Below are 14,533 nucleotides of genomic sequence, written 5' to 3' on the forward strand. Positions count from 1 at the left end.
AATGCCACCCTCGTGCCGTGTCCCCGCGTGTCATCCCCGTATCCCCGGTGCCACCCCCGTGTCCCCGCGTGTCATCCCCGTATCCCCGGTGCCACCCCCGTGCCGTGTCCCCGCGTGTCACCCCCGGAAGCCGCAGCGAGCGCAGGAAGCGGCAGAGCCCGGGCTGGGCTCGGCACGGGCTGAGCGGGGGGACAGGCCGGGGACCCGGGACACGCGGACACCCGGACACGCGGGACACCCGGACACGCGGACACTCGAGACACTCGGGACACTCGGGACACGCGGGACAATCGGGATACCCCGGGGACACCCGGACACGCGGACACTCGAGACACGCGGGACACTCGGACACCCCGGGGACACTCAGGACACTCAGGACACCCGGACACGCGGACACTCGAGACACGCGGGACACTCGGGACACTCGGACACCCCGGGGACACTCAGGACACTCAGGACACCCGGACACGCGGACACTCGAGACACGCGGGACACTCGGGACACTCGGACACCCCGGGGACACTCAGGACACTCGGGACACGCGGACACTCGGACACTCAGGACGCCCGGACACGCGGGATATTCTGGGATGGAGGAGGCGGTGGTGAAGCAGGGCGAGATTTACCTGCAGCTCCAGCAAACCTTCGGGAAGGTCAGAGGGGCTCGGGGGGCTCGGGGGGATCCACGGGAGTGGGGGGATCCCGTGGGAATGGGGGGATCCGTGGGAATGGGGTGATCCCATAGAATGGGGCGATCCCGTGGGTGTTCCCGTGGGTGATCCCGTGGGTGTTCCCGTGGGGGATCCCATGGAATGGGGGGATCCACGGGAATGGGGGGATCCCGTGGGAATGGGGTGTTCCCGTGGGTGATCCCATGGAATGGGGTGATCCCGTCGGTGTTCCCGTGGGTGATCCCGTGGGTGTTCCCGTGGGTGTTCCCGTGGGGGATCCCCCCTGTTGGATGCTCAGCTGCCCCTTGGGCACCACGGGGTGCAGGGGTCTGGGGACCCCCCAGGAGAGTGAGGGGGTGACAGATGTGACCCCAAACCCCATTTGGGGTCAGTTCCCGTGGGTTGGTGACAGATGTGACCCCAAACCCCATTTAGGGACAGTTCCAGGGGGTTGGCGACAGATGTGACATGGAGGTGACAGCTGTGACCCCAAACCCCATTTGGGGACAGTTCCAGTGGGTTGGTGACAGATGTGACCCCAAACCCCATTTGGGGTCAGTTCCCGTGGGTTGGTGACAGATGTGACAAGGAGGTGACAGATGTGACCCCAAACCCCATTTGGGGACAGTTCCAGAGGGTTGGTGACACATGTGACATGGAGGTGACAGCTGTGACCCCAAACCCCATTTGGGGTCAGTTCCAGGGGGTTGGTGACAGATGTGACATGGAGGTGACAGATGTGACCCCAAACCCCATTTGGGGACAGTTCCAGAGGGTTGGTGACAGATGTGACAAGGAGGTGACAGCGGTGACCCCAAACCCACAGTTTCCGTTGCTGATAATGTCGGGGTTGGGCAATGGCTGAGGAGGAACTCGGGGCCCCTCCGGCTCCTCTCCCTTCCCTCCCCCACCCGAGGGGATCCCAAAATCCCAGAGCAGGAATCCCAAAATCCCCCAGGGCAGGAATCCCAAAATCCCCCAGGGCGGGAATCCCAAAATCCTCCAGAGGGCAGGAATCCCAAAATCCCCCAGAGCAGGAATCCCAAAATCCTCCAGCAGGAATCCCAAAATCCCCCAGAGCAGGAATCCCAAAATCCCAGAGCAGGAATCCCAAAATCTCCCAGAAGAAATCCCAAAATCCCCCAGAGCAGGAATCCCAAAATCCCAGGGCGGGAATCCCAAAATCCCCCAGGGTGGGAATCCAAAAACCCCAGGGCAGGAATCCCAAAATCCTCCAGCAGGAATCCCAAAATCCCAGGGCAGGAATCCCAAAATTCCAGGGCAGGAATCCCAAAGTCCCAGGGCAGGAATCCCAAAATCCCAGAGCAGGAATCCCAAAATCCCCCAGAGCAGGAATCCCAAAATCCCAGGGCAGGAATCCCAAAATCCCCCAGAGCAGGAATCCCAAAATCCCCCAGGGCAGGAATCCCAAAATCCCAGGACAGGAATCCCAAAATCCCAGAGCAGGAATCCCAAAATCCCCCAGAGCAGGAATCCCAAAATCCCCCCCCAGGGTGGGAATCCCAAAACCCCAGAGCAGGAATCCCAAAATCCTCCAGCAGGAATCCCAAAATCCTCCAGAGCAGGAATCCCAAAATCCCTCAGTGCAGGAATCCCAAACTCCCAGAAGGAATCCCAAAATCCTCCAGCAGGAATCCCAAAATCCTCCAGCAGGAATCCCAAAACCCCAGGGCAGGAAACCCAAAATCCCAAAATCCCAGAGCAGGAATCCCAAAATCCCCCAGAAGAAATCCCAAAATCCCCCAGTGGGAATCCCAAAATCCCAGAAGAAATCCCAAAATCCCCCAGCAGGAATCCCAAAATCCCCCAGAGATCAGGAATCCCAAAATCTCCCAGAAGAAATCCCAAAATCCCAGAGCATGAATCCCAAAATCCCAAAATCCCCCAGAGCAGGAATCCCAAAATCTCCCAGAAGAAATCCCAAAATCCCCCAGAAGAAATCCCAAAATCCCACCCTGGAAAAACGAACCCGGAGCTGCTGGGGAGGTTTTGGGGTGACTTCCCTTCCCCCACTTCCCCTCTGCCTCCCACGCTCCCCCAACCCGGAACTGCTGCTGCTTTTGGGGCAGAGCTCAAAATTTGGGGTTTTTTTTTAAGTTAAAGTTGTTTTTTGGGTTTTTTTAAGGGTTTTTTTGGGAATTTTTTAAGGGAAAACCAGGAGCTGGGAGCGGCTCAGGGCTGCGTGTCGGGTGTTGAGTTTTAAATCCCGATTTTTGTCACCCCCAACCTCAGGTTGTCCTGGGGAGGTGGAAAATCCACCAGGTTTGTGCTGCCTCGGGGTCCTGGGGGGTAAAAACTCCTGGGAAGGTCAAAATTCCTGGGGAGGTAAAAATTTATGGGAAGGGAAAAACTCCTGGGAAGGTAAAAATTCCCAAAGAGGTAAAAAATTCCTGGGGAAGTAAAAATTTATGGGAAGGGAAAAACTCCTGGAAGGGTAAAAATTCCCAAAGAGGTAAAAAATTCCTGGAAAGGTAAAAAGTCCTGGAAGGGTAAAAATTCCTGAAAAGGTAAAAATTTCCAAAGAGGTAAAAATTCCTGGGGAGGTAAAAATTTCCAAAGAGGTAAAAATTCCTAGGAAGGTAAAAAAAGGAAATGTAAAAACCCCCAGAAAAGGTAAAATGCCAGAAAAGGTAAAATCCCAAGAAATATAAAACCCCAGGAAATGTAAAACCCTCCCTGAAAGGTAAAAAATCCTGGAAAAGTAAAACCCCAGGGAATGTAAAATCCCAGGAAATGTAAAATCCCAGGAAATGTAAAAAATGCTGGGAATGCAAAACCCCCGGGAAATGTAAAAAAAAAATTTCAGGGAATGTAAAACCCTCCTGGAAGTGTAAAAACCCCTGGAAATGTAAAAACCCCAGGGAATGTAAAATCCCAGAAAAGGTGAAAATTCCTGGGAATGTAAAACCTCAGGGAATGTAAAACCCTCCCTGAAAGGTAAAAATTCCTGGAGAAGTGAATCCCCAGGGAGGGTAAAACCCCAGAAAAGGTGAAAATTCCTGGAAATATAAAACCCCAGGGAATGTAAAACCCCAGAAAAGGTGAAAATTCCTGGAAAAGTGAATCCCCAGGGAGGGTAAAACCCCAGGAAAGGTGAAAATTCCTGGAAAAGTGAATCCCCAGGGAATGTAAAACCCCAGAAAAGGTGAAAATTCCTGGAAAAGCGAAACCCCAGGGAATGTAAAACCCCAGAAAAGTTGAATATTCCCGGAGCTCGAGTTTCCAGGGAATGTAAAATCCCAGAAAAGGTGAAAATTCCTGGAGCATCCAGTTCCCAGGGAATGTAAAACCCCAGGGAAGGTGAATATTCCTGGAAATCGAGTTCCCAGGGAAGGTAAAACCCCAGGAAAGGTGAAAATTCCTGGAAAAGTGAATCCCCAGGGAATGTAAAACCCCAGGAAAGGTGAATATTCCTGGAAATCGAGTCCCCAGGGAAGGTAAAACCCCAGGAAAGGTAAAAAATCCTGGAAAAGTGAATTCCCCAGGGAATGTAAAGCCCCAGAGAAGGTGAAAATTCCTGGAAATCGAGTTCCCAGGGAATGTAAAACCCCAGAAAAGGTGAAAATTCCTGGAAAAGCAAATCCCCAGGGAATGTAAAACCCCAGAGAAGGTAAAAAATCCTGGAAAAGTGAATCCCCAGGGAATGTAAAACCCCAGAAAAGGTGAATATTCCTGGAAATCGAGTTCCCAGGGAAGGTAAAACCCCAGGAAAGGTGAAAATTCCTGGAAAAGCGAAACCCCAGGGAATGTAAAACCCCAGAAAAGGTGAAAATTCCTGGAAAAGTGAATCCCCAGGGAAGCTAAAACCCCAGGAAAGGTAAAAAATCCTGGAAAAGTCAAACCCCGCTCCCGCAGAAGTGGAAGCGCTGCTGGGCCGTGCTGTGAATGTAAAACCCCAGGAAAGGTAAAAAATCCTGGAAAAGTGAATCCCCCAGGGAAGGTAAAACCCCAGAAAAGGTGAAAATTCCTGGAAAAGCGAATCCCCAGGGAATGTAAAACCCCAGAAAAGGTGAAAATTCCTGGAAAAGCGAATCCCCAGGGAATGTAAAACCCCAGGAAAGGTGAAAATTCCTGGAAATCGAGTCCCCAGGGAATGTAAAACCCCAGGGAAGGTAAAAATTCCTGGAAAAGTGAATTCCCCAGGGAATGTAAAACCCCAGAAAAGGTGAAAATTCCTGGAAAAGTGAATTCCCCAGGGAATGTAAAACCCCAGAGAAGGTGAAAATTCCTGGAAATCGAGTCCCCAGGGAATGTAAAACCCCAGAGAAGGTAAAAATTCCTGGAAAAGCGAATCCCCAGGGAAGCTAAAACCCCAGAGAAGGTAAAAAATCCCGGAAAAGTCAAAGCCCGCTCCCGCAGAAGTGGAAGCGCTGCTGGGCCGTGCTGTGAATGTAAAACCCCAAGAAAGGTAAAAAATCCCGGAAAAGTCAAACCCCGCTCCCGCAGAAGTGGAAGCGCTGCTGGGCCGTGCTGTGAATGTAAAACCCCAGGAAAGGTAAAAAATCCTGGAAAAGTGAATCCCCCAGGGAAGGTAAAACCCCAGAAAAGGTGAAAATTCCTGGAAAAGCGAATCCCCAGGGAATGTAAAACCCCAGAGAAGGTAAAAATTCCTGGAAAAGCGAATCCCCAGGGAAGCTAAAACCCCAGAGAAGGTAAAAAATCCCGGAAAAGTCAAAGCCCGCTCCCGCAGAAGTGGAAGCGCTGCTGGGCCGTGCTGTGAATGTAAAACCCCAAGAAAGGTAAAAAATCCCGGAAAAGTCAAACCCCGCTCCCGCAGAAGTGGAAGCGCTGCTGGGCCGTGCTGTGAATGTAAAACCCCAGGAAAGGTGAATATTCCCGGAGCTCGAGTCCCCAGGGAATGTAAAACCCCAGGAAAGGTAAAAAATCCCGGAAAAGTCAAAGCCCGCTCCCGCAGAAGTGGAAGCGCTGCTGGGCCGTGCTGTACCGGGACACCGCGCGCTCCTCGGCGCGCCTGGAGCTGCGGGAGGGCGCGGAGCGGCCGCGCCGAACCGAACCGGGCCGGCGGCTCGTGCGGCTCCGCGACTGCGTGCGGGTGGCGGCGGCGGGAGAGGGCCCCTGCCCCCGGGACACCGTCCCGTTCCTGCTGGAGACCGCCGAGCGCCGGCTGCTGCTGGCCGCGGAGAGCAGCCAGGCGGAGGAGTGGGTCCAGCGGCTGTGCGAGCTGGCGTTCCCGGTGAGCCCGGACCGCGGGAGTGGGGAGGGGGATGCACGGGGAGGGGTGGGATAATGGGATTGGGGAGTGGGATGGACTGGGATGGGTGGGGAAATGGGATATGGGGAGTGGGATGGACTGGGAGGGGTGGGGAAATGGGATATGGGAGTAGGATGGACTGGGAGGGGTGGGGAAATGGGATATGGGGAGGGGGATGGACTGGGAGGGGTGGGGAAATGGGATATGGGAGTGGGATGGACTGGGATGGGTGGGATAATGGGATATGGGAGTGGGAGCTGCTGGGAGGGGTGGGGAAATGGGATTGGGGAGGGGGATGGACTGGGAGGGGTGGGGAAATGGGATATGGGAGTGGGATGGACTGGGAGGGGTGGGGAAATGGGATATGGGAGTGGGATGGACTGGGATGGGTGGGATAATGGGATATGGGAGTGGGAGCTGCTGGGAGGGGTGGGCAAATGGGATATGGGGAGTGGGATGGACTGGGATGGGTGGGGAAATGGGATATGGGGAGTGGGATGGACTGGGAGGGGTGGGGAAATGGGATATGGGGAGTGGGATGGACTGGGAGGGGTGGGGAAATGGGATTGGGGAGGGGGATGGACTGGGATGGGTGGGGAAATGGGATATGGGAGTGGAAGGGACTGGGATGGGTGGGGTAATGGGAGCTGAGGAGGGGGAGCGGGTGGATAATGGGGTATGGGGAGGGGGAGCTGCTGGGATGGGTGGGATAATGGGATTGGGGAGTAGGAGCTGCTGGGATAGTGGGATAATGGGATTGGGGAGGGGTAGCTGCTGGGATGGGTGGGATAATGGGAATAGGGGAATGGGATGCACTGGGATAGTGGGATAATGGGACTGGGGAGTAGAAGCTGCTGGGATGGGTGGGATAATGGGATTGGTGGAGTGGGATGTGCTGGGATGGGTGGGGAAATGGGATATGGGAGGGGGATGGACTGGGAGAGGTGGGATAATGGGATATGGGGAGTGGGAGCTGCTGGGATAATGGGATATAGAGAGTGGGATGGACTGGGAGGGGTGGGATAATGGGATTGGGGGAGTGGGAGCTGCTGGGATTATGGGATAATGGGATATGGGGAGTGGGATGGACTGGGATGGGTGGGATAATGGGATATGGGGAGTTGGGAACCAGTGGGATGGGTGGGATCCACAATGGGATACTGGGAAAGGCGGGATCCACTGAGACAGATGGGATGTACTGGGACGGATGGGATAACGGGATATCGGGAAATGTGGGATGCACTGGGATCGATGGGATGGGTGGGAACTGATACTGGGATGGGATGAGATACTGGGGGAACTGGGATGCACTGGGACAGGTGGGGGCCCTCACCTGCCGCTCTTCCCCCGGGCAGAGGAGCCAGGAGGAGCCGGCCGGGGCCAAGGAGGGCTCGCTGGGCACGGAGGGCGAGTTCTCCATGGAGGAAAATTCGCTGTACAGCTCACGGGACAGAGGTGGGAGCGGCGCCGGGGCCGCGCGGGGCGGGGAAATCTCCCCGAGCGCCTCTTCCTGCCGGGGCTGCCGGGGCTGCGCTATCGCTGCGGCCGGAGCGGGGCTGCCCCTGCCCTTATCGGCCGGACACTGCTGGGCTGGCTGCGGGTCACCCCGGCCCTGGTGGGGGAGGGGGGGACACGTGTCCAGTGGTCACTCTGTCCACTCTGTCCATCCCAGCCGGCCTGGAGCAGCCTGTCCTGGCTTGGGGGTCACTCCAAACCCTTCTCCAGGATGGGACACATGTCCAGTGGTCACTCTGTCCACCCCAGCCAGCCTGGAGCAGATTGCTCTGGCCTGGGATTCACTCCTAGCCCTTCTTCATGGTGGGACACGTGTCCAATGTCCACCCTGTCCACTCTGTCCATCCCAGCCAGCCTGGAACAGGCTGTCCTGGCTTGGGGGTCACTCCCAGCCCTTCTCCAGGGTGGGACACATGTCCAGTGGCCACTCTGTCCATCCCAGCCGGCCCGGAGCAGGTTTGGGGGGGGTCACTCTGGCCCCTCTGCAGTGTCCAGTGTCCCCTCTGTCCCCCAGCCGGCCCGGAGCAGGTTACTCTGATTTTGGGGGGTCACTCTGGCCCCCAGCCGGCCCGGAGCAGGTTACTCTGATTTAGGGGGGTCACTCTGGCCCCTCTGCAGTGTCCAGTGTCCCTCTGTCCCCCAGCCGGCCTGCACAGGTTACTCTGGTTTGGGGGGGTCACTCTGGCCCCTCTGCAGTGTCCAGTGTCCCTCTGTCCCCCAGGCGGCCCGGAGCAGGTTACTCTGATTTTGGGGGGTCACTCTGGCCCCTCTGCAGTGTCCAGTGTCCCTCTGTCCCCCAGGCGGCCCGGATCAGTCCTTCGAGGTGACAGTGCGGGTGACGCCCCCCTCGCAGCGCTGCCGGCTGCGCGGCCGCTGCATCCTGCGGGCGGCCGAGGACGCGCTGGAGCTGCGGCAGCCGCAGAGCCTGGAGCTGCTGTGCCAGTGGCCCTACCGCTTCCTGCGCCGCTTCGGCCGCGACAAGGTCAGCGGGGCGCGGCCGGGGCCGGGCCGGACACGCGGGGGGCCGGACGCCGAGCCCTGACCCGCCGGGCGCTCCCTCCGCAGGTCACCTTCTCCTTCGAGGCCGGCCGGCGCTGCGCCTCCGGAGAGGGAAACTTCGAGTTCGACACGCGGCAGGGCGACGAGATCTTCGCGGCCATCGAGGCGGCCATCGAGCGGCAGCGGGGCCGGGGCGGCCCCACGGACGGAGCCCCGCGGCCGCCGCACCACGCGCGGACCCCGAGCGGGGCGCACGACGAGCCCGGGGGTCCCGCCGGGGAGGGGGTCCTGCCCGGAGCGGAGGGGAAGGGGGCGAAGGGCAAGGCGGGGGCGCCCCCCGGGGCCGCGGAGCCGCCTCGGGGCGCGGATTTTCCCTACGCCGAGCCCCTGGATTCGCTGCGCCGCGGGAACGCGCCGGGCGGGGAGGGATGGAGAGCGGAGTGCGAGTACGCGGTGCCCTTCGACACCATCGCCAAATCCTTCCTGAGCCGCCAGCTCGGCCGCCCCCAGGAGCAGCCCCCGAGCGCCGGCAGGGACGCGGGGCCGCGCCCCACCGCCCCCAAGCCCGAGCACATCTACGACGAGCCCGAGGGGCTCTCGGCGCTCTCGGTGTACGACGAGCCCGAGGAGGTGAAGGGCGAGGCCTGGAGGCTGCAGGCGGCCCCCGAGGAGCCCCCCGGGCTCGCGTGTCCCTACAACGCCCAGCGCGATGACTACGCGGTGCCCAAGCGGCGCGGCCCGCGGCCCCAGCCCTTCCTGCTGCACGGCAGGGAGTGGCTCGGCGACAGCGACTACGACAACGTGGCCCTCAAGGTGGCCAGGAGCAGGAACCTGCAGTGAGCGGCGGGGGCGGCAGCAGGAGGGGACGCCCCAAATCCTCCCGCTCGGACTTTAGCGGGCCCCCGGTGGGGCTGGGACTCGCCTGCGGGGACACATCTGGGCGGGGGTGCGGCACAGCTGCGGGGACAGGGGACATCTGGGGGGACGGGGGACACCTGGGTGGGGGCACAGCATTGCTGGGGGGACGGGGGACAGCCGGGTGGGGGACAGGGGACAGCTGGGAGCTGGCAGCAGACACCAGGGAGGTGATAGGGGACACGCAGGAGGTGGCACGGCACAGCTGGGTGTGGCAGGGGACAGCCAGGAGGTGGCAGGGGACAGCCTGAGGTGGCACTGGACACCCAGGAGGTGGCAGGGGACAGCCAGGAGGTGGCACTGGAAAACCAGGAGGTGGCAGGGGACAACCAGGAGGTGGCACTGGACAGCCGGGAGGTGGCAGGGGACAGCCAGGAGGTGGCAGGGGACAGCCAGGAGGTGGCACTGGACAGCCGGGAGGTGGCAGGGGACAGCCGGGAGGTGGCAGGGGACAGCCAGGAGGTGGCACGGCACAGCTGGGTGTGGCAGGGGACAGCCGGGAGGTGGCAGGGGACACCCAGGAGGTGGCAGGGGACAGCCAGGAGGCGGCAGGGGACAGCCGGGAGGTGGCACGGCACAGCTGGGTGTGGCAGGGGACAGCCGGGAGGTGGCAGGGGACACCCAGGAGGTGGCACTGGAAAACCAGGAGGTGGCACTGGACAACCAGGAGGTGGCAGGGGACAGCTGGGTGTGGCAGGGGACACCCAGGAGGTGGCACTGGACAATCAGGAGGTGGCAGGGGACACCCAGGAGGTGGCACTGGACAATCAGGAGGTGGCAGGGGACATCTGGAGGCGCTGGGAGCGATGTGCCCACTGGAGGGCGGTGCGAGCCCAGCGCAGCCGCAGCCCCGGGACCCCAAACCCGCCCAGAGGCGGCGGGAGCAGGAGCGGGGCTGGGGGGATCAGACGGGAGAGATTCTCCAGGGATGGAGACCCCGAATCCCACAGGATGGAAATCCCGAATCCCTCATGGATTGAAATCCCAAATCGCACAGGATGGACTTCCCGAATCCCACAGGGATGGAAACCCTGAATCCCCCAGGATGGACATCCCAAATCCCCCAGGATGGACATCCCAAATCCTGCAGGGATGGAAACCCTGAATCCTGCAGGATGGACATCCCAAATCCCACAGGGATGGAAACCCTGAATCCTGCAGGATGGACATCCCAAATCCCCCAGGATGGACATCCCAAATCCCCCAGGATGGACATCCCAAATCCCCCAGGATGGACATCCCAAATCCCATAGGATGGACATCCCGAATTCTCCAGGATGGACATCCCAAATCCCCCAGGATGGACATCCCAAATCCTGCAGGATGCAGATCCCAGCCCGAGGATGGACATCCCAAATCCCACAAGGTGGACATCCCAAAACCCTCATGTATGGAAATCCAAAATCCCACAGGATGGACATCCCGAATTCTCCAGGATGGACTTCCCAAATCCCACAGGGATGGAAACCCTGAATCCTGCAGGATGGACATCCCAAATCCCACAAGATGGACATCCTAAATCCTGCAGGATGGAAATCCCAAATCCCACAAGATGGACATCCCAAAACCCTCATGTATGGAAATCCCAAATCCCTCATGTGTGGAAATCCCAAATCCCACAAGATGGACATCCCAAATCCCGCAGGATGGACAATTCTCATTCCAGGAATTCAGATCCCACCCCATGGATGCTCAATGCTCATCCCAGGGATCCAGACCCCACTCCCCGTGCCCACCCACGGCCCCCAGTGCTCCCAGTATGTTCCAGTGCCACGGCAGGACTGGGGAATCCAGGAGAATTCCCGAGCTGGGGAATCCTGGCAGCGCGGGGCCGTTCATCGGGAATCGATCGCTCGAGCGCATGTTGTAATTAATTAATTAACGCTCATTAGGGGGTTATTCATTATTAATCGGTGTTAACATTGACACAACCCTCCCTGCTCCTCCCAGCCTCCCTTTGCTCACCAAAGGATGGAAATTCCCAGACTGGGCTTCCCAGTCCTGAGGGAAAATAGGGAATGAGGGATGGCCTGGAATGGCGATGGAAAAACATGGAAACGGTTCCCAAACTTCCCAATCCAGTGGGAAAACAGGGAATGAGGGATGGCCTGGAATGGTGATGTAAAAATATGGAAATGATTCCCAAACTTCCCAATCCTGTGGGAAAACAGGGAATGAGGGATGGCCTGGAATGGTGATGGAAAAATATGGAAAGATTTCCCAAAATTCCCAGTCCTGTGGGAAGCCAGGGAATGAGCAATCGCTGGGAATGGTGATGTAAAAATATGGAAACACTTCCCAAACTTCTCCATCCTTTGGGAAACCAGGGAATGGAGCTGTGAAAACATAGAAACACTTCCCAAATTTCCCAGTCCTGTGGGAAGCCAGGGAATGAGGGATTGCTGGGAACGGCACTGTAAAAATATGGAAATATTTCCCAAAATTCCCAATCCTGTGGGAAGCCAGGGAATGGCGCTGTAAAAACAAGGAAACTCTTCCCAAAATTCCCGATCCTGCAGGATTTGCAGCCAGGGATGGTTGGGAACGGCACCGATGAAGTTTTAGAGGCAGCAGCAGGGACTGGGGGGAAATCCCGGGAATTTTGGTGCTGGAATTTCATCCCCTGCCTGCCCCACCCCCGTGGATAGGAAAGGACACCTGGCCTGGAGAATTCCAAGATGGAAAAACTCTTGGAAAGGCTCAGTGAGAACTGGAAAAAAAAAAAAAAAAAAAAAATCAATGGGGAAAGAGGGAGGGAAGAGATCGAAGCCCAAAGCTCCAGACAAATGGAGAGGTTTAATCTGATTTGGGAGTCGTTGTCCTGATGGAATTACGCTGATTATGAATCGTTCAGGAGCAGGAAAATCCAAACAGGGATTTGTTCCCAGCTCCGAGGGACTCCTGAGCTGCATCCCAAGGGAAAACTGGGCAGGGTTGGAGGGGCAGGGTGAGGGAAAAAGGGAAAAAGGAACGTGGGGAATGTCTGGGATGGGGAAATTTGGGGCTGGGTTTGGCCAGGGGTGAAAACCGGGATGAAAACTGGGAAGGCTTGGAGGGGCAGAGAGAGGAGTGAGGAATCTCCGGGATGGGGAGGGAGGGGAATCAAGGATTGGGAACAGTCCAGGGATGCAGCCCTGTGGAGAAAACTGGGATGATCCCAAGGGAAACTGGGTGGAGAGGGAATGGAAAGAGGAGTGTGGGGATCTCCAGGATGGAGAGGATGGGAAATAGGATAGGGACCAGAGCAGGAATGCAGCCCTGTGGAAAAAACAGGGATGATCCCAAGGAAAAGATGGTCTGGAGGGGCTGAATGAGGAACGAGGGTGTGGAGATTTCTGGGATGGAGAGAAAGGAGAAATTTGGATTTGGAGCAGTCCAGGGATGCAGCCCTGTGGGTAAAACCGGGATGATCCCAAGGGAAATGGGATGGAGAGGCAGAATGAGGGATGTGGGGATCTCCAGGATGGGGAGGAAGGGGAATCAAGGATCGGCACAGAGCAGGGATGCAGCCCTGTGGGTAAAACCGGGATGATCCTGAGGGAAGTGGGATGGAGAGGCTGAATGAGGAATGTGGAGATCTCCAGGATGGGGAGGAAGGGGAATCAAGGATCGGCACAGAACAGGGATGCAGCCCTGTGGGTAAAACCGGGATGATCCCAAAGGAAATGGGACAGAGAGAGCAGAATGAGGGATGTGGGGATCTCCCGGATGGAGAGGATGGAAATGGGATTGGGGGCAGAGCAGGGATGCAGCCCTGTGGGTAAAACCGGGATGATCCCGAGGGAAATGGGACAGAGAGGGCACGGAGAGAGCAGTGTGGGGATCTCCAGGACCTGGAAAACGAGGAACGAACCCGCTTGGAAGCGGGATGGGGGCGCTTCCCACGGGCTGGCGAGGCCGCTCCCGCTTTTCCTGCGGCTCCGCTGCTCGTTTTCCCATTAGTGTCTGCTCGGATTAGGGATGCGCTCGCTCTCCCGCTCCGGCCGAATCCCAGGCGCCAGCAGGAGCTGCAAACCGCATTAGGGCCGTGCCGAGGAGCCCCTGATGGCATTAGGGGCGAGCATTAGAGGTGCTAAGTGACAGCGAGCTCGTCAGGCCGGGATTGATGGGAATCCCATCCCCCGAGCCGGCAGCAGCAGGGCCCTTCATTCAGCAGAAATTGCTTAATTGGGGAGGTCTGGGTTGTCTCTCAGCTCCCGAGCTTCTCGGGATGACTAGAATAGAGGAGAAAGTGGTGGCAGAGAATCTCCAAAATCCATCCATCCTGCTTTTCCTTGTCTTGGCAGCTGCAGGGTTCCCAGACTGGGAATTCCTGGGAATTCCAGCATCCCAGACTCGGGAAAAACCAGTTGATGGCTGCCCTGGAGGAGCGGGGCTCTCCCTGCCCCAGAATGAATTGGCCGGGAGTCCGTAAAGCCGGGCTTTGTTGGGAAGGAGCTGTGAGAGCGGAAATTCCTTCACCCGCATCGATCCCGCGGCCTCTGCTGCCCGCGGGGCCGGGCGGGGCATCGATCCGGGCCCTGGGGCAGCGCGGGCATCCCTGACCCTGCTGGAGAGAATTCCCAGTTTATCCCAGTCTGGAGCATCCCTGACCCTGCTGGAGAGAATTCCCAGTTTATCCCAGCCCGGGCATCCCTGACCCTGCTGGGAGTGAAATCCCAGTTTATCCCAGCCCGGGCATCCCTGACCCTGCTGGGAGTGAAATCCCAGTTTATCCCAGTCCAGAGCATCCCTGACCCTGCCTGAGCGAATTCCCAGTTTATCCCAGCCTGGAGCATCCCTGACCCTGCTGGGAGTGAATTCCCAGTTTATCCCAGCCCGGGCATCCCTGACCCTGCCGGAGTGAAATCCCAGTTTATCCCAGTCTGGAGCATCCCTGACCCTGCTGGGAGTGAAATCCCAGTTTATCCCAGTCTGGAGCATCCCTGACCCTGCTGGGAGTGAAATCCCAGTTTATCCCAGTCTGGAGCATCCCTGACCCTGCTGGGAGTGAAATCCCGGTTTATCCCAGTCTGGAGCATCCCTGACCCTGCCGGAGTGAAATCCCAGTTTATCCCAGCCTGGAGCATCCCTGACCCTGCTGGAGCGAATTCCCAGTTTATCCCAGCCTGGAGCATCCCTGACCCTGCTGGGAGCGAATTCCCAGTTTGATCCCAGCCTGAGCATCCTCAACTTCTGCTGGGAGTGAATTCCCAGTTTGA

At 58.0% G+C, this 14,533-nt stretch overlaps 1 protein-coding gene across 1 annotated transcript; it reads left to right on the top strand.

Annotated features, from left to right (window-relative positions):
• Positions 1-548: 548 nt before the first annotated feature.
• DOK2 (docking protein 2) lies at positions 549-9,312 on the top strand. Its single transcript, XM_056508617.1, has 5 exons — positions 549-652; positions 5,607-5,885; positions 7,259-7,358; positions 8,219-8,400; positions 8,484-9,312. The coding sequence occupies exons 1-5, from the start codon at positions 590-592 to the stop codon at positions 9,255-9,257; spliced, it is 1,398 nt and encodes a 465-aa protein (XP_056364592.1). The 5' UTR covers positions 549-589; the 3' UTR covers positions 9,258-9,312.
• The last annotated feature ends 5,221 nt before the right edge of the window (positions 9,313-14,533 follow it).

The sequence above is a fragment of the Oenanthe melanoleuca genome, chromosome 22 (assembly GCF_029582105.1).
Source record: "Oenanthe melanoleuca isolate GR-GAL-2019-014 chromosome 22, OMel1.0, whole genome shotgun sequence".
In the NCBI taxonomy this organism is placed as follows: domain Eukaryota; kingdom Metazoa; phylum Chordata; class Aves; order Passeriformes; family Muscicapidae; genus Oenanthe; species Oenanthe melanoleuca.